This window comes from Nyctereutes procyonoides, unplaced genomic scaffold (assembly GCF_905146905.1).
Source record: "Nyctereutes procyonoides isolate TBG_1078 unplaced genomic scaffold, NYPRO_anot_genome, whole genome shotgun sequence".
In the NCBI taxonomy this organism is placed as follows: Eukaryota; Metazoa; Chordata; class Mammalia; order Carnivora; family Canidae; genus Nyctereutes; species Nyctereutes procyonoides.
The window spans coordinates 57,813,957-57,831,474 of record NW_026575020.1 but is presented as its reverse complement, the minus strand read 5'-3'; the positions used below and the strand labels follow the sequence as shown (position 1 = coordinate 57,831,474).

Here is a 17,518-nt window from a genome sequence, read left to right as displayed (position 1 = left end):
AGGCGCCCTGCACAATGGCAGTTTTTAACAGAAATTGTCATTAGCATAAGAATGGTCAGAGACGACTTAGGTGGTTTGGGACTTAGGTGGTTTGGGGCAAGGCGCTTGTCGGTCTCTCACCTTCCTCACAGGCAGTGATGGGGGCTTGCTTACATCAGCGTTTCCCAAACTGGCGTTCTGCAGAAGGTTTGTGCTGTGTGCTTACAAGATGCTGTATTTTGAACATACAATTGTATTGTTTTTCTTATTATTATTTTTTCATACAACTGTATTGTACTTTGAAACCATTCTGTGCTCAGCTGAGTTTGAGAACTGCTAAGCTGAAGTTCAGCAGTCCTTTTTAATTGCAGGCCTTCTCAGAGCCTTTATGAATAGCTGTGTTGCATTTTAAATCTCTAAGATGGAGCTTTATTGTGAAGAATTTTCTAAAGTTAATTGTTTGAGGTCCATTCATTCATCTTACTAATATTTATGCACTCACATCTTACCACACGTGCAATGCACCAGGAAGTCGGTGGGACACAGTCAGTGATAAATGAGATCATTGTGGCTTTGCCCTGAAGAGCTCATGGTTCACCTTAGTATCTCCTGGAATTGGTTTCCGTGGGAATAAAGTTTGAGAAACATTGGTCTGTTTGATCTTGCCCGTATCTGGCAAGATTGGATCAGAGGTCACGAGCTTGTTCTTCGTATTAGCTGTTGAGACTTCGAGTCAGGGGAAGGAAGAAGGTGTGTAGGGTCAGGGCCACGACAACGTTGACCTAAAGAAGCCAGAGACAACCAAGTGTGCACCCTGTGTCTCTGGTTGGAGGAAGCTCAGGAACAGGCAAAGCCGATTGATTGGTATTGGAGGGGGAGCCGTTCCCCGGGGCGTGAGGGACGTTCTGGGTTGATGTCTGTGCCCTGATGGGAATATGGGTTACCGTCAGTAAACGTTTGCTAGACACGTCCCGCTGTGCACCTGAGAGCTCTACGGTTCACTCTACATCAGTTACACCATTTTTAGAGTCAGCGTGTATAGGGGCCCCTAGGTGGCGCAGCCGGTTAAGCGTCTGACTCTTGGTTTCAGCTCAGATCTTGGTCTCAGGGTCTGGACATCAAGCTCTGCATCGGGCTCCAGGCTCAGCGAGAAACATACTAAAGTTTCTCCCTCTTGCTCTCTCCCTCCCTGTGCACACACCGGCTCTCTCTCAAATAAATCCATCTTTTTTTTTTTCTTTTTAAGTCCGTGTGTATAGGCAGAGACACAGGCAGATAAACCTCCCATTCAGAGATTTCTGAAAAAAAAAAAAAAATTCCCTTCCCTATGAAAAATTGTTAAATTTTGGAATAAATTCTGGCCTGACCTTTGTCCTGACCCACACAGCTGTAGTTTTGATGTACTGTGACCATTGACTCCATGGAGTGAGCATCTTTTTCTCTGAGGACCTGGACCCAGGTGTCACCTCTCTGTTTCCTTACAGTGGCAGGGAGGGCGTGAGCTGTTCCTCTCGTCTTACACTTGGGGTCCACACAGGGCGAGAGTGGCCGTGGATGCAGGGCAGAGATAGGAGTAGACTGTGAATCGCTTGACAGGATGATAAAATAGGGTTTCACGTCAGTTAGTTGGAAAAAGGTCTTCTCTACCTATTTAACCCTTGACTAGGGGGCTTCTAGCCACAGCGTTGCCACACGCCCGGTCGCCCCAGATTGTCAAAGACCAGCTGAAGAATCGTGCATTTTATGTGGTTGTGGCTGGAGAGGATGGATTGACCCTTCCTCTCACTGATGGATTCTCATTGCCCTGTCCTTGGCTCTTCCTCCAGGATGTAGGCTATCCGGAGTTCCTGAATATCCGTCCGTATATGTCCCAGAGCAACGGCGAGCCTGTCATGTACGGGCTGTACGCCGTCCTGGTCCACTCGGGCTACAGCTGCCACGCGGGGCACTACTACTGCTACGTGAAGGTCAGTACTTTCATGTGCAGGTGCGTTTGCACCCCTCCTGCGCCATTCTCCCCCCTGTGGGCACGGGTTTGCAGTGCCTGTTGGTACAGTTCCAAATGTGGCCTCTGCAGAACGTTTGCGCACAGAGAGTGGCCTTGTTTCTAGTTGTGTTCAGGTCCTGTTGTTGCTTCAGGGAATGAAGGGCAGAGAGGACGTGAAAGCCCATCACACTGGGAGCTGTAGCATCCTTGTACCTGGACAGGACATGGGAGGGGGCCTGCTTCCAGGGCTCTATCCTAGAATCCTGGCGGGGGCTGGGGAAGGCTGGATAGTGTGGGAGATGCTGCACTGGGCAGGCCCGGAATACCCTTCAGAGGGGAAAGCTCAGGTCTCTGGGGCCCCAGGAAGAAACATGGGTTCAAAGCACGCCTCGCAGTCCCATTCATAATCATACAAGCATCAGACGCGTTAATATTAAATCATTGTTAATTAGCATATGAGTATATGTGGCCTTTAACAGCAGGTTTTATTTCTTGTTTTTTTTTTTTTTAATTTCTTTAAAGACTTTATGAGAGACAAGAGACAGAGGCAGAGACGCAGGCAGAGGGAGAAGTAGGCTCCATGCAAGGAGCCCAATGTGGGACTCGATCCTGGGACCCCAGGATCACACCCTGAGCCGAAGGGAGGTGCCAAACCACTGAGCCACCCAGGCATCCCTTATCTGCTGTTTTAAAAACTAAAGATTAAAGGGCACCTTAGTCACAAATAAATAAATAAAATCTTTAATTAGTTAATAAATAAATACTAAAGATTATGGAATACAACTTGATTGTTCCGGTTTTTTTTTTGTTGTTTTTTTTGCCACACCCTGTGCTGCTTCAGGCAAGCAACGGACAGTGGTACCAGATGAACGATTCCTTGGTCCATTCTAGCAACATCAAGGTGGTTCTGAACCAGCAGGCCTACCTGCTCTTCTATTTGCGGTGAGTAACTTCTGCCCCCTGCCCCCGTGAGCTCTTTCCCTCTGTCCTTCCCTTGCCCCGAGGGGTTTCCCTGGCCTGTTTCTGTCTGGGCACAACGGGGAGCTCTGCAGGAGGGGAGCAGAGCAGCTCTCATCTGGGTCACGTGAGGGAGCAACCACAGGGAAGGCTCCTTTACACCAGGCCAGCCTAGCTGCTGAGTAACAGCCAGAGCCTCTGGGAAGGTCAGAGCAGGATTCCATCTGCTTGTTCCGCATTACGGTGACTTTGAATATAAATGGGAAAGTTACCTACTATTTCATATTGTTGCCCCGAGTTAGATGTGTTGTGTCTGGATGTCCGCTGGCCAACACACCCTCCCAGTAGGCAGTGAAGGAACTTGTCAGAGGGTGGAGGCCGCAGCAGGGCACCTTCCTTGGGGCCGGTTATCACCGAGCAGGAGGTTGGAGGACGTGGAGACCGGAGACATTTTTGCTCCTTCCTGCACAGATGTTCTGCTGAATTTGGATGCTGATGCAGCAACTGAGGGTTCTCGTTGGCTTTCTGGGCCAGTGAGAATCTAGTCTTGGTAGAGCTCTGACTCTGGTTGGCTCTCTGTTTATGCTGAGGAGGTGTCCGAGGCTACATGACCACTCTATGTTGTTGCAAGGGCAAGGTGGGAGTTCAGAGAAGCACGCCAGGACAGGTGGGGTTCTCTGTGTCATGCCTCTGTGGCTTCAGTGAGAGATCCCCGACTGGTTTTCTTCCTTCGACAGCATCCCAAGCTCTAAGAGGAGTCCTGATGGCTCCCTCTCCAGGACCGTCTCCTCTATTCCTGGCCGTCCAGGGCTGGTCCCAGACCACTTCAAGAAGAACATTGGCAATGGAACTGTTTGCTCCCCACTGATTGGAAAGGTACGTATTTAAAAGAATCTGTGTTTATATAGCAGATCTTCCTGCCTGTGCCTCTCTGGTGACCGTGGAGCTCCCAACCTCTTCATGCTAAGGAATTCAGCCGGACGGAAGGAGAGCTCATTGTGTCCTGTTTTACTCCATGTTCTCTGTTAAATTGGTCACGAGCTGACATTGGGGGAGGAGGAGGGGCAGTGATGAGAAAACCTGACCCAGCAAGTGACTCAGACTGTACATCAGCCTGCCCCTGTCCTAGACCAGCTGCCGTTGCCCAAGTGTAGTGACAGGCTCGCCCGAGCTTACTCAGCCTGAAACATCTGGGGAGAGTGTTTTTGTATCCTCACAATTCAGTACCGAAAACGTAGGCAATTTCTAGCAATGCTAATTTCCTGCTTTTGATCTCTATGCTGTGGTTAAGAAAATGTCCTTGTTCTTAGGAATGTACACGGGCATATTTAGGAGTAAAGGGACATCACATCTAAAATATATTCCGATAGGAAAAGAACCGTCACATGTCCACGCGTACACATTTGCACATAAGTGCTTGGAGCCAGCAAGCAAGAAAGCTAATGTGGTAAAACGTTAACAGTTGGGAAATACCCTCATTTTCAAGTTATTTTTGTTGGAAGGTGTTTTTATGTGTATTTGGATTTTTTACTAAAAGTCAGTTTTACTAGCAAAGTAGTGAGCAATTTCCTTACTACAACACAGACTGCAGACCAATCCCCTCTGCCAACTGCAGATCGGAACACGGGCTGCCGGGACCTTCACAGTCTGCAGGGCTTTAGTCCTTTATGCAAATCTGCATTTCCCTGCCAACGTGTGAGGAATAGAGGCTTTGGGATTGACATGACAAGGAAGAGCCACGGCCTGGTTGCCAAGGGGGTCGTCACTGTGGCCCCGACCAGAAGTCGATACCACGGGGCCACGCCACTGGCCACACATATTTACATCACGGAGATAACATTCCACACACCCTACAGTGGCACAAAAACCACTTTACTTTAAATAACATTGTGTAAGTTCCAGAAACTTAAATGCTTGTCTTATAGTACAGCGGATCCTGTACTATAAGAACGTACTGTACTGTATAGTACAGTACATTCTCTTTAGAAAGAACGAAAGTAAAGAATAAATTATTTTTAAATGTAGGGGGAAAAGGAGGAAAAAAAAAAAAACTTGGAGGAAAGTAGAAGTGAATTAATTCTCAGTAAACCTCCTGAAGAGAGAAGACTTTATAAAAGGGAAAACAGATTTTAAATTGGATTAACTAAGATTGGAATTTTTGTATATGAAATAAAGGAATAAGGAAGCTGCTTCAGGTGGAGCTGGGCACACCTGGGGGGAGAGCGGGGACAAGCAGACGGGGTGCCAGCAAGTTCTCCAGTGCTTCTGCTTGGCCAGTGGGTGGAACTCTGGTGCATTGTTTTTTCCTTTATACTTGTTTGTATTTCTTCACTCCTGACGGGAAGCATCCAATGTCAGTAGAGGTGAGCTCAAAGATACACTCGCATGCGCACCACTCACGAAGTACTGAAAGGGCTCAAAGAAGCAACAGTGTCTTGGCCGTGTGTCCGTTAGATGGTCTGGCTTGAATCCCACCTGGGCTGAAGGTTCTCTGACCTGGGGGGAGAACCGGCCTGTGCTCCCTCCAGGGTGTGACCATGTCCTCTGCTCTGCTCTCCCCCAGCGGCTAGACCCTGTGACGGTGAAGAAGCTGCCCGCCACTGAAGAGCTTGGCGTGCCCGTTTCCAGGAACGGCTCTGTGTCGGGTCCAAAGTCTCAGAATGGATACGTTCCTCCAAAGCCACCCGTGGGGTCCCCTTCCCCCCGACTCTCCAAGACACCCCCTCACACCCCAACCATTCTGGATGAGCCTGGAAAGAAAGTCAAGAAATCGTCTCCCCTGCAGCACCTCTCCCCGTCACGCAAAGCTTCTCAGGGGTTCCATGGTACCAGCAACGGGAGCGGCAGCAGGAGCGAGGGCCACCGGCAGGGCTCCTGGGACGGCAGGGGTACCGCCCTCTCTACCTCACCCAGGCTCCCAGCCCGAGTGACTGCCAACGGGCACGGGCCCAAGGCGGGTGGCGCGAGCCCCGAGCTCGATGGGAGGGATTCCTGCAGCTCCAGTCCAGAGCACTCTGCCAGCAGTGACCCCGCCAACGCCCCCAGACGCCCAAGAGCGGAGCTGCCCACTTGGGTGATTCTCAGGGAACACATTCTTCCGCTGCTGGCCACTCCAGAGCGCTGCCGAATGGAGACGACGCCAAGGCAGTGAAGCCCAAGGCCCCTGTCCTGAGCAACTCCGCCACCGAGCCCGCAAGCATCATGTCTCCTCCACCAGCCAAAAAACTGGCCCTTTCTGCCAAGAAGGTGGGTGTGTGGGAGTCTTCCCGCCGGAAGTACATCTGTAGGGCTCAAGGAGCAGGTTTGGCTTTAGTCTAGGGGTGCGGGCAGTTGTGCTGGGGCCTTTGGGCTCCCCCGGTCAGAGGAGCAAAGCCGTCACAGGCATTTGCGGATGACACAGGGCTGTCCTGAGGCGAAGGCGGGCATTTGGGAGACCCTGATGGGGTGACACTGTGGCTGCTGGGGGTCGGGGCAAGGTGGCAGGTGCCAATATTCGTCCGTAGACAGAAGAGGCTTCCTAAAGAAGCCTTCAGGGGAAGATGGGGCAGGTGCAGGGGGCGGGCAGAACACGGGCTGGCTGGCACCTCTGTGTGTAGCACGAAGCTCAATGATGTAATTGTTGTGCTGAGATTTTTGTTTAAATTTCCTTCCTTTTTTCCTTTTTGTTTCTAACCAAAAACACTTCTGATTCTTCTTCTACCATTCCCCCCTTCCCCACCTCCCCCCATTTTTTTCTCCTTCTGTCCCCTCATCCTTCTTTCTGGGCTCTTTCATTTTTATTTTTTTTTATCTTATTTTTTATTTTATTTTTATTTTCCCTCTTCACTCACGGCAACCTCTTTTAGACCACCAAGTTTTTATTTATGTCAATAACTGCAGGCCAGCACCCTGCGGAGGGCAGCCGGCAATGACCTCCGTCCGCCCCTCTCACCACTGTCCGAGCTCACCTACCCCAGGAAAACCACTCACCCCGTCGCCGCCGCCTCCTGGCCTGTCCATGCAATCAGGTGAGCCGTGGGCGCAGGCCCCCGGGCCGGCCGCTCCTCCCCTGTGCTTAGCGTGTGCTTGGCTGGTGAAGACGCGTGCGGTCTCCAGCCTTGCAGGATGGACGGTGGTGTGCGGCTGGACAGGTACAGGGCCTATCCTGCACCGACTTTCTGTTTTCTCCCTCTCCATCTGGCGGAGGAGCTTCAGCTGTGCAGAGGCAGTCTGGTCTCTGCCGTCCTGATCTTTTCACTTTTGTCTTCGTTGTCCGTGCCTCCACCGTGTCTGTGTCGGGGTGCTGACGTGCCCGCGGATCCCTCCCCAGCCTTGTGACGATTCCATGGGAGAAGAGAAAGGCAGGAGTCCCAGAAGGACCCTGCTTGAGCTCAGAAACCTGTGACCCTGTTGAGGGGTGTCTTCTTGCTGCCGGTATCATTCTGTATCTTCCACCAGTGCTCCCCTAGCTCTCTGACTCCTTAGCCCCACCCGGGGACACCCTGCATGGGCTCTCCTGGCTGAACCCTCACACTGGCTTACAGAGCTTCGGGCAGGCATCCAGAGCAGGGATGTGTGGTTCTCTGGGAGCTCTGTTCGGGCTCCCCAACACACCCACCTCCCATCCCGTGACATGGGGTGCTTATATCCCTTAGGATGTTGGGTGGCACATGGCTGAGTTACTGACACTTGGCTGCCCACTGGCTGATGGGGCCTCATCAGCTGGGGAGGGGGGAGGAAGGAAGCTAGGTGAGGCCAGGAGGTGGTTTGGGTGGTTTGGGGTTTCCCCAGGCCCCGATGTGTCCTCCCCACCATCCGGCCACTCCTTTGGGTGCTGCCTGCTGCACCACCTTGTTGTGCAGCCCCTCCCACCGTCCTGCTCGGGCTGGACCCAGCACAGTATTTTTGCACGTGGTAGATCCCTAAATGTGGAAGGTATTTGCTATGTTTGTTTGTTTGTTTGTTTTCATTTTGGACATACGATCTTTTTTAAAACTTCCTAGAAAACAGTAAGTAGTGTAGTAAGTAGTACAGGCCATTCAGGCGTCTGTCCTGGTTTAGGTAACGCTAGTCCTGTTTGATTCCGTAGCCCTTTGAGGGCAGCGTTATTGTAGCTCGGTCACAATGAGAAGAGGGAAGCCCGGAGCAGGAGGTTGACTCTTGCAAGGTCACATCGCTGGCAAGACGTGGGTCGGAGAGCCTAACCTAATGGAGCTCCGGGTCCGGCCCCTTCCTCGTCTCGCTACGTGATCGGCTGCGAAGTCCATTTCCCTGATTTTCCACAGCCCCCGAATCAGAGGAGAATCCTTGCGTACGATGTATAGAACTGCACTGACCCATCTTAAGAGGCTGTCGTCCTGGCGCCAACACCTTGAGGTGTCGTCTTAAGAGGCGCCAACACCTTGAGGCATGTGGGCAAGTTTAGAGAGGCTTCTCTGCTAACACATTTATGTTGAAAATTAGTAACGTTAGTTGGGGCACCTGGGTGGCGCAGTCACTTGGGCGGCCAACTCTTGATTTTTGGCTCAGGTTGTGACCTCAAGGTTGTGAGATCGAGTCCTGCATCGGGCTCCGTGGTCAGTTTGCTTGAGATTCCCTCTCTCCCTCTGCTCCTCCTCTCACTTGTGTACGTGCATTCTCGCTCGCTCTCTGTAAAACAAATCTCTTTCAAAAAAGAAGATCAATAATGCAAGTTTGGAAAAATACCTCAAACTGCTTGGCGATAGAAAACAAAGAGAGAGGTTTTGATTTTCAGTGAATTTGAATATTATCACTTGTGTCATTTCTAACTCCGTGTAATTTACGTGTATCTGAGATTCACAGAGGGGAGGATGGTGGGAAGCCCTTACCTGGATGGGCAGGGGGCTAGGGGCGGACAGGAGGGGCCTGCCTATGCCTCAGAGCAGCATGTCTCCACAGGGCGCTTTCACCTGCTCCCAGACCATCCAGCCACCTGAAGCTCCCCGTTGGTCCCCGCTCCGCGTCACTGTCCAGTAGCCCCCGACCTCCCGGGACGTCAGACCCACAGAGCTGCTCCTCCGCCCCTGCTCCCCCGCCTCAGGTCAATGGGGACTTCCAGGCCCCTCCACACCAGCTGCCAGAGGCCAGCAAGTCCCCCCAGAGCCTCTGTAAGAAGAGAAAAAGGAACCGCAGGGGAGAGAGCCAGGGGCAGAGCTCAGAGACGTGCACAGCAGGGGCAGGCTCTCCAGCAAAGAGGAGAAGGAAGAAGAGGAAGCGCACGGAGGCCATGGATGTGTCCCCCCTGCAGGAGGGGCAGATGCAGCAGCAGCCCTGGAGTCTCGAGCGCAGCAAGGAGGCCCGGGCAGAGGTGCCCGCCGACAGACTAGAGGACAATGGTGGACGGCAGCAAGAGAATGGCCAGCAGGTGGGAAGCGTGACCGACAGCCACCATGTGAGCAATAGGAAGAGGAGACGGAGGGGAGCAGAGGGCCTCGGTGCAGAAGACCGCCTCCAGCAGAACCCACCTTGGCACAGGTGAGAGCTGGGAGCTGGGCAGCCCGGCACCTCCACCAGCACCACGGTCCGTCCTAGCTGGGTCATCTGGAAACCCAGTGAACTGGCCGGGTTTCTGGGACGTGACCGTCTTTAAGTGGATGGGCTGGTGAGTGGATGGCATCCTTGTAGATGGCCAGCCCCACGTGCGGGTGGTCACGTGACCCCAGGTCAGCAGGCGCTGCGGCCCCATCATCTGGCCTGTAGGACTCGCCTGCCCTAGTTGGCTCTGACGTCTCGGGCATGGCTGTGGCCCTGGACCACTGGTATGCTTTGTCCTGCTCGCGTCTGGGGCTGTTTCTCAGGCTGGCTCTGCTGCAGGCCTGAGGCCTATGCGGTTGGGAGGCCTGGGGTATCTGGACCTGAACCCCCACTCCCACCCTCCACTTGCCCAGAGCTCACTGTTGACTCTGACTCCCAGGAGCTGCTCTCCCTTGGACATCATCGAGCTGGAGGCCACGGTAGCATCTCCAAGGAAAAAGAAAAAGAAAAACAGACCACGGGAGTCACGACAGGAAGTGGAAGAGAACGAGCACCCTGACGCCTGCCCGAGCGAGAGGCAGAGGGGCTCTGCGGTCCCTGGGAGCCCGCCCCCACCGGCTGTGAATGGCCGGCGCCCCGGGGACCGAGCAGGTACGCGCCTGCGGGGAGCGGGGGAGCCGGGGGCTGGGGCTGCGTGGGTGTGTGCCCTGGCATGGGGGCCCCGAGGAGCAGGGCTGGGCACAGGACTGCCATACGTCTAGAGGTGGGGGTAGTGCCAGGGGAAGCGCAGGGATGCGGACCTCTTACTGTGGCCCTAAGTCTGTCCCCGTGGGCACCCCCCCCCCCCGCGGGTGCAGTCAGCTGAAGCTGCTCTGAGAGAAGGCACAGGGACACGTGAATGTGTGTGTGTTCTCGAATACATGGTTTGTTCTGATTCAAGGCTCTTCCTTTTGGGAGAAGTCGCAGGCCCTCCAGCCTGAAGTTTTTGTCCAGGACTAGACTCGTGAACTTGAAGGATCAAGTTCAGAACTTAACCTTCCTCTGCCTATTGCTATAGTTGGGCCTTTCTTTTCTTTTTTTTTTTTTTTAAGATTTTATTTATTCATTTATGAGAGACACAGAGAGAGAGAGGCAGAGACACAGGCAGAGGGAGAAGCAGGCTCCATGCAGGGAACCCGATGTGGGACTCGATCCTGGTACCTTGGGATCATGCCCAGGGCTGAAGATGACACTAAACCCCTGAGCCACCCAGCTGCCCTAGTTGGGCCTTTCTGAAGACAACGTGGCCATTTGCTATTGGGGTCCTCAGGCCCTCGGTGCCCATGGCTTAGCGACTTTTCCTGGTTCTGTGTCCTTGTTTCCGTCAGGCTCAGCTGGGCTCTCCTGATACCGTGTGTCCATTAAGGGGAGGGTAGAGGGCGCCCTGCCTGGGAGGGGACCAGCATGGCCGCAGACTCTGAGCTCTGCTCTGCAGCTGGGGATCTGCTTGTGATAGTGCTTCTGGGGGTGAGCAGGCCGCTGGGCATGGTTTGTGTTGGTCGCCCAGGTGGTGCAGTTGGCTGTGTGTCTGACTCTTGTTTTCAGCTCAGGCCATGATCTTGGGGTCCTGGGATCAAGCCCCACATCAGGCTCCATGCTCAGCTTGGAGTCTACTTGGGATTCTCTCTCTCTCTATCTTTCTCTCTCTCTCTCTCTCTGCCCCTCCTGCCTGTGTGCTCACTCTCTTGCTCTTTTTCTCTTTCTGAAATAAATAAATAAAATCTTAAAAAAAAAAAAAAAAAAAAAAGACCAAACGCTAGGGCTGGGCAATGAGGAAGGTGGCCAGTACGTCAGAAGAAAGGCTGCACAAAGGTGGCAACAGAGCAGCTGGAGGTGGTCCTGAGACCGTGGGGTTTGCTCTGTTAGCTCACAGACACGGGGAGATGCCGCTGGGCCTCGGAGCCCGCTGCCTGGGGCGGGTGCTAGGGTCCCGGGGCCCCAGCCCCTCCTCTGTTTGCTCTCTGTCCTGAATATCTAAAGAGTTGGCTCCGCAGTGAAGGGCATTGACGGCTGAGGGACAGAGTGTTGCGGGTGGCTCTGCGTGGCCCCGGGGCCAGGCTGTGCTGTGGACCATGGGGCATCGCACTCGGGACCCCGAGCTCAGAGGTCATGGGGTCATTGATAAGTTGGAGGCCGGGAGAGCAAGGTTGGGCTTGTGTTGAGGGAGGGGAGTCTGTTGTGGCAGTTGGAGGGGTTAGAGGGGACCAGGCAGCGGCCGTTTCTAGAAGCCTGAGCAGGGTGGTCCGTGCTGCCACCATCCGGCTGTTGTTGGTGGCCAGGCTCTTCCAGGACAGAGCTGGGAGTCAGCCTCCCTGGGAGCTGTAGTGCTTTGTCGTACCCTCCGGTCCCCGCTGAGGCTCATTGTCACCCTTCCTGCGTCACCAAGGGCACACGCTGCCGGGTGTGGCTTTTTAGCCTTCTTTCGGGGGCTTGGGTTCTTTGGCTTTTCCAAGAGTTATTGGATGGTAGCTCCTCGGGAGGCAATCAAGTACCTCATTAGAGGCAAACGTCCGTCCGTGTCTGTGATTGCAGAGCCAGCTCCGGCTCCTCTTGGGCCCTGGAGCAGAGAGAGGGGGTGCGACGTGCTCCAGGAACTGCTCAAGTATTCGTCAGATAAAGCTTACGGGAGGAAAGGTACTGGTGTCGAGACTGGGCCTCTGTCCTCCCCTGGTTCGTTCCTTGGGCAGCGCCGAGGTCCCAGATGGACCCGTGGGTCGGGATGGGGCGCGGGCATCCCAGGGCTCCCTGACTGCCACCGTTGCACGAAGTCCAGAAGCAGCCCCCCGAGTGGGTGTGCTGTGTGGGGTCCCGAGCGCTGCCTCCTCCTGGGGGGGGCATGGGAAGCATCCGGCACCCGTGCTGTACTTCGTCAGACTCAAAGAACATGGGACCCTTGTCTCTCCGGGGAGGGCGCGGGTTTGAAAGCAGCTAAACTCGGGGGGCTGGCGGCACAGAGTGAACAAAATTTGAATTTAAGGGACAGACCCTGAGTGTCCTGCACACGGACCTCTCTGACCGTCCTCGTCCTTCTCTGCGTGCCCACTTCACCCGAGGGTGCCGCTCAAACACACTCAACGTGTCAGGAGTAGGCCCGTGGGGATTGTAGATGCTGTTCTGGAAGTGAGTACATGACCGTGCTGACGCCCGGGTCTGTTACAGTGTTGACGTGGGGCGGCGAGGTGTCGGCTGTCAGCCAGGACGCCATTGAGGACAGCAGATGGGCCCGCGCGGCCACGGTGATCGACGACTGGGACGAGGAGTTCGATCGAGGGAAGGTACGGGTACGCTTGCTGCTGGCGTGGCAGGGCGCTCACGGTGGCCCCGCTGAAGGCCGGGCAGGGAGGACGGGACCCTTTGGGGCAGTTTGAAGTGGCAGTGACATTGTAAAGGGATCGAGGACGAGGCGGGCTGCCGGGCTCAGAGGCCGGCCTGGCCCCTGTGACTGTTGTGTGGCCACAGACGAGGCGCTTGTCTCCGTTGGTCTGTTCCTTCCTTAGGAGGTGGGGGCGGGGGGGGGGGAAACTCCTCCCTCTTAGGAAGAGCAAGCCTGTTGCGTAACAATTCGAGAACCGCGGCCCCACCCAGTAGGCCTTCACTAGGGGCCCCGGCGACCGGGGGCAGGAGGGCCCTGTTGGGGAATCGTGACATCTGGGGTTTCTCCGTGTAGGAAAAGAAAGTGAAAAAGTTCAAAAGAGAGAGGAAAAGAACCTACAACGCCTTCCAGAAACTTCAGAGTAGACGGAACTTTTGGGCTGTGACTCATCCAGCTAAGGCTGCCAGCCTCAGCTACCGCCGCTGACCCTGCTGCTGTCGAGATGGGTTAGTGCGGGGAGCTGTGGGGGCGTCTGGTACACGTGCGTGCGTGTGGGGAGGTGTATGCAGCGTGGGGTGCGTGGTGAGATGTACGCTAGCGTGATGTGAGTATGCGTGCGTGTGTGCTGGGGAGCGTGCGGGGCAGGCCACGCGTTGTCCAGGACGCCACCTAATGCATGTCGCCCGTGTGGACATGCACTGCAGGGTGTCGGGGGGACCCCCAGGGCCTCCGTGTCGTCAGGAGCCGTGTTCTGTGCCCCACAGCCTCTGGACGAGGGATCCGTCCCTGGGCCCTGTCCGTCTGAACCGAAGAGCGGCCTTGTCGGGGACCCGCTGCAGGATGGCCCGCAGATCTGGGCTCCTTCGCGCCGGGACCTCTGACGGCGCAGACCCCACGGTGGCGTGCGGAGCGGGCGGCAGCACCCCGGCTGGGAGCCTGGACGGCGCGGTCTGTGGGCGAGAGTGGGGAGGACGGCGGCCGCGCCCCCGCCAGCGCGGGCTCCTCTGGGGAGCGTGGTCCCCACTGCTGCTGCTGCTGGCGGCCAGCACTGCCGTCCGGTCCCGCGCCCGGTGATCCACGGGGCAGGGGCTGTCTGTATGCCTTAGGCGTCCCCCTCAGGGCGGAGCCGGCCGCCCCACGCCGCACCCCCACCCGCGCGGCCCTCCCTTGCGCGAGAGACTCCAGGCCATCCGGAGAGCGGAAGGCTCGCAGCGGTGTGCCAACACGCCTGCCTCTGCAGCCGCCCTGGGTCCTGAGGCGGCTTTGCCCTCCCCCCAGCTGCAGCGACCCACGGGTCTTCACCGAGGTGGTGGTCTTGGGGTAGAATCCTTTTACTTTACTACTTAATAGACACGTTCATTTTGGCCAGGTCTGCGGCTTCCATTAGCAATATATTTCCTTTCCCTAAAACGCAATACTTGCTTTATTTGCTCAATTTTGTGAGTGCTTTTGAATTTAGATGATTGTAAGACTCAAGAAGATCACTTTTTTATCTTGCTCAAGCTGTGCCTGCAAACTTGTTGTTTAATAAATACGGGCAACCCTCAGCCAAGGCGACATTTCCCAGAGAACAGACACGTGACCCAGTAGCAGAGGGCACAGATGTGAGCCCCAGAGTGGCCCCCCGGTTGCCCGTCTCCACTTCCTCTCCTCCAAAACCCCACGCGCAGAGACAGACGGCGTCTGGCGTGGACCCACCTGTCCCCCGCGGCGGCTCTTCGTGGCCCGAGGCCCCCCGACAGCCTGGTCTGGCACCCCCGTGCCACCTGAGCTTTGCCGCTTCCCCTGGGGCCTCGGGGGATCCCGGGGGCCTCGGAAAAGACTGTTACCTTTTTAAGGGGGTCGGGGTCGAGGAGGTGTGTTCATGTTTTCTCGTGGGGTTTTCTTTTTGGTTTTTCTTCCTGTTCTCATATTTCCCTTTGAAAAAGATGGGGGCGAAGCGTGATGCGGGGGGCCCAGAACTGGGGCTGCCTCTGGTCCCAGCGGGGAGTGAGCGGGGCCCTGGCCGCGTGTGGGCTGGGAGCCGTTGCTCTCTTCTCAGAGGACAGGGTTCCGTGTGTGTGACCCGCTCCTCTCCTCGTTCAAAGCCGCCCCACCCCCGCCCGGTGCTCTGCGGGGCGTCGTCTGCTGCCCCAGAGGGAAGGCAGCTGCCTTTAGGGGCAGCGCATTTTTCCCCCTTTCCGCGTTGACCTTCGTTCCTGGACGGCCCTGTTTTTCTGTGACGTTCTGTAGTTGGAAAGGGAAGCCGTTGTCTGCAGCAGAGTCTGTCTTTTCGTGCTCCCTCCTCTCCGCACCAGGCTCTTCCCTGTCCGCTGTGTGATTATGAGGAAGACGTGCCCTCGTGTCTCGGGCGGTGCTGAGCACTGGCCCGCCGACGGCGTTTATCACTGTTCCGTCGGGGCGAACCCTTCCCGCCCACCCAAGGTGGCCCGGTGACCTGGGAAGGGGAAGGGTGGGCCCCGAAAGTCAGTCCAAACTCTAGGGGACGTGTAAATATGTAAATATATATGAACAACTAAAGCTTTTATAATAGCAGTCACTTGGTTGACTCAGAATGTGGGTTTAATTTAACTTTGTGTTGGGGGGGCGGGGTCGCCTCTCCCCGGGGGTCCCGGGCGGCCTCAGGCACCTGCCTTCTCCCGGTGGGCTCAGTCCACGTCCCCGAGCACCGCGCCTCCGCTCCAGGGGTGGGGTAGCCCCGATGTTGCCAAGATCCGGGTGCAATAAAACGAGTTTTTGTGAGCCCTGCCTGTGTCTTTGTGGGTTCTTTTTTTTTCCTCCCTTTGATTTTGGAGAGGGAACACCCCAGCCCCAGGTGCAGAGGACCCGTTCCCCACAGTGTGCTTCCAGGTAACCGGTCTGTGCGTGGGAAAGTTTGGAGCAGGTCTTCATTAAGGATAAAGAAGAATAAAGAGATTGATTTAAACGGATTAGGAAACACATTCTTTTGAATTCGAGAAGACCGAGGAAGCCTTTGAAGTGGCCCGCCAGGCCTCGTGGGCGATTCTCAACGGAAACTTGGGGGCCATGTTCCACCGAGGTTTGCTGCTGTTTTGAGGTTTGTTTTTTTTTTATTTTAAAGATTTTATGTATTTATTCATGAGAGACCCAGAGAGAGGCAGAGACACGGGCAGAGGGAGAAGCAGGCTCCACGCAGGGAGCCCGATGCGGGACTCGATCCCGGGTCTCCAGGATCACGCTCTGGGCTGAAGGTGGCGCTAAACTGCTGAGCTCCCCTCCCCCCCAGGCTGCCCTGTTTTGAATTTTCTTACTGAGCGACATTTGGATTTCTGCAGGGAAAGATGAGGGAAATGATAGGTTTCACTAAACCACGCGTTGTCCTCGTGGTCGGCAGAGCCACGCAGGCCTGGGCTCGCATCCCCGCGGGGCAGCCCCTGGCGGTTAGCACGTCTCCGGCCCCTCCCGCCCCGACGCCCGAGGCCAGCGAGGGAGGGTCAGGGTCTGGCTGATGACATGTCCTGGAAGTTGGGGGAGGCCAATAGGGATGGCGGGTCCCAGTGGGGACACCTGTGACCGGGAGGTTACATTTGACCAGAGCAGCACCCATGAGTGGGAGACGAGGCCGAAGCACCCCAGGCGGCAGCAGGTTTGCAGGGAGAAGCCTTTGGATGCTCCGGGACACCCCTGGGCAGGCCTGTCCCCTGAGTCCTGCCACTCCTTCCGTGCAGCGTCCCTGAGCCTCCCCCCCCTCCCCGATGCGCCCCTCAACCTGGGGACTGCACCCCGTCACCGTGGGCGCTTGGTTGGACAGCAAAGTCGGAACAGGTGAGGTGAGGCCACGCCTGCACCCAAACCAGGTGGGGCGGGGCAGTTCGGGGTGGCAAGCCAAGCCCACGTGCGCAGAGCGGGTCACGCGGGTGGTCGCACAGGCAGGACCCCGGCACTCCTGGTTCTTTCCCAAGCCGGAGCCGGAGCAGCCGTGTGTCCAGATGAGCAAGGCTAACTCTCTCGGCCTGGAGGGCGGCCTGGGTGGGAACCACGGGGAGGGTGTGCCGAGCCCTTCCTCCAGGGCCACCAGCCAGATGGGGCTCGCTTGAGTGTCTGGTGACAAAGCTTGAGTGGTGACAAAGCGAAAGCACAGGGTGTGTTTTGCTGATAATTCCGGGGTGAACCACAATTCACGGCCTCCGAACGTTGAGAGTCCCCTCGAGCCCCTGCGTTACTTTCAGCGATGGTTTACAAGGTCTGATTTGCACGTCGGAGTCCGGAGGCTGACGGCAGGGCGAGGGCCCAGGAGGTCGAGGACACGGGGAGAAGACGGGAGGATGACCAGTCCACAAACCGGCCGACAGTTGCTCCGGGCCCGAGGGGACATGGCCGCAGGAGTTGAGAGGTGGGGGTCACCCGGGTATTTGGAGACGGAATCGAGAGGAGAGGCAACAGAAGCGGAAGGTCCAGGGAGAGGATAAGACAGCTGCTGGCTTGGGTGGGCAGCCGAGTGGCAGGACCAGACAGTCCCAGAGAGGCAGGTGGGTGACAGGTGCCCCGAGCCCACGCAGCCAGGCCTCAGGAATTCGCATGTTACTGGAACAGGGACGAAGGGACAATCCCAGGTGTGAGATGCAGGTGAGCCATAAGCCCTGAGTCTTGGGATTCCAAAAAGTCCAGGTGCTTGGCCGCCCCCGGGGAGCCAGCTGGGGTCATTGTCGCACCAGCGTGCCCTCCAGCCCAGAGTAAGGCGTCAGTGTAGACAGGACACGGATAGAACGAGCTCTCAGGTGGCACCTGGCAGTGGGGTCCCCCCGGCC

General features: G+C 56.1%; 1 protein-coding gene across 1 annotated transcript in view; it reads left to right on the top strand.

The window, feature by feature from the left end:
* The window catches only part of USP36 (ubiquitin specific peptidase 36), a 39,877-nt gene extending 24,386 nt beyond the window's left edge, over positions 1 to 15,491 (top strand). The window contains 12 exon segments of the mRNA XM_055323831.1: positions 1,806 to 1,946; positions 2,808 to 2,908; positions 3,661 to 3,799; positions 5,487 to 5,949; positions 5,952 to 6,169; positions 6,803 to 6,930; positions 8,822 to 9,397; positions 9,837 to 10,048; positions 11,969 to 12,070; positions 12,596 to 12,711; positions 13,104 to 13,255; positions 13,514 to 15,491. Of these exon segments, the coding sequence (XP_055179806.1) occupies positions 1,806 to 1,946; positions 2,808 to 2,908; positions 3,661 to 3,799; positions 5,487 to 5,949; positions 5,952 to 6,169; positions 6,803 to 6,930; positions 8,822 to 9,397; positions 9,837 to 10,048; positions 11,969 to 12,070; positions 12,596 to 12,711; positions 13,104 to 13,235 (2,328 nt within the window). The 3' untranslated portion in view covers positions 13,236 to 13,255; positions 13,514 to 15,491.
* The last annotated feature ends 2,027 nt before the right edge of the window (positions 15,492 to 17,518 follow it).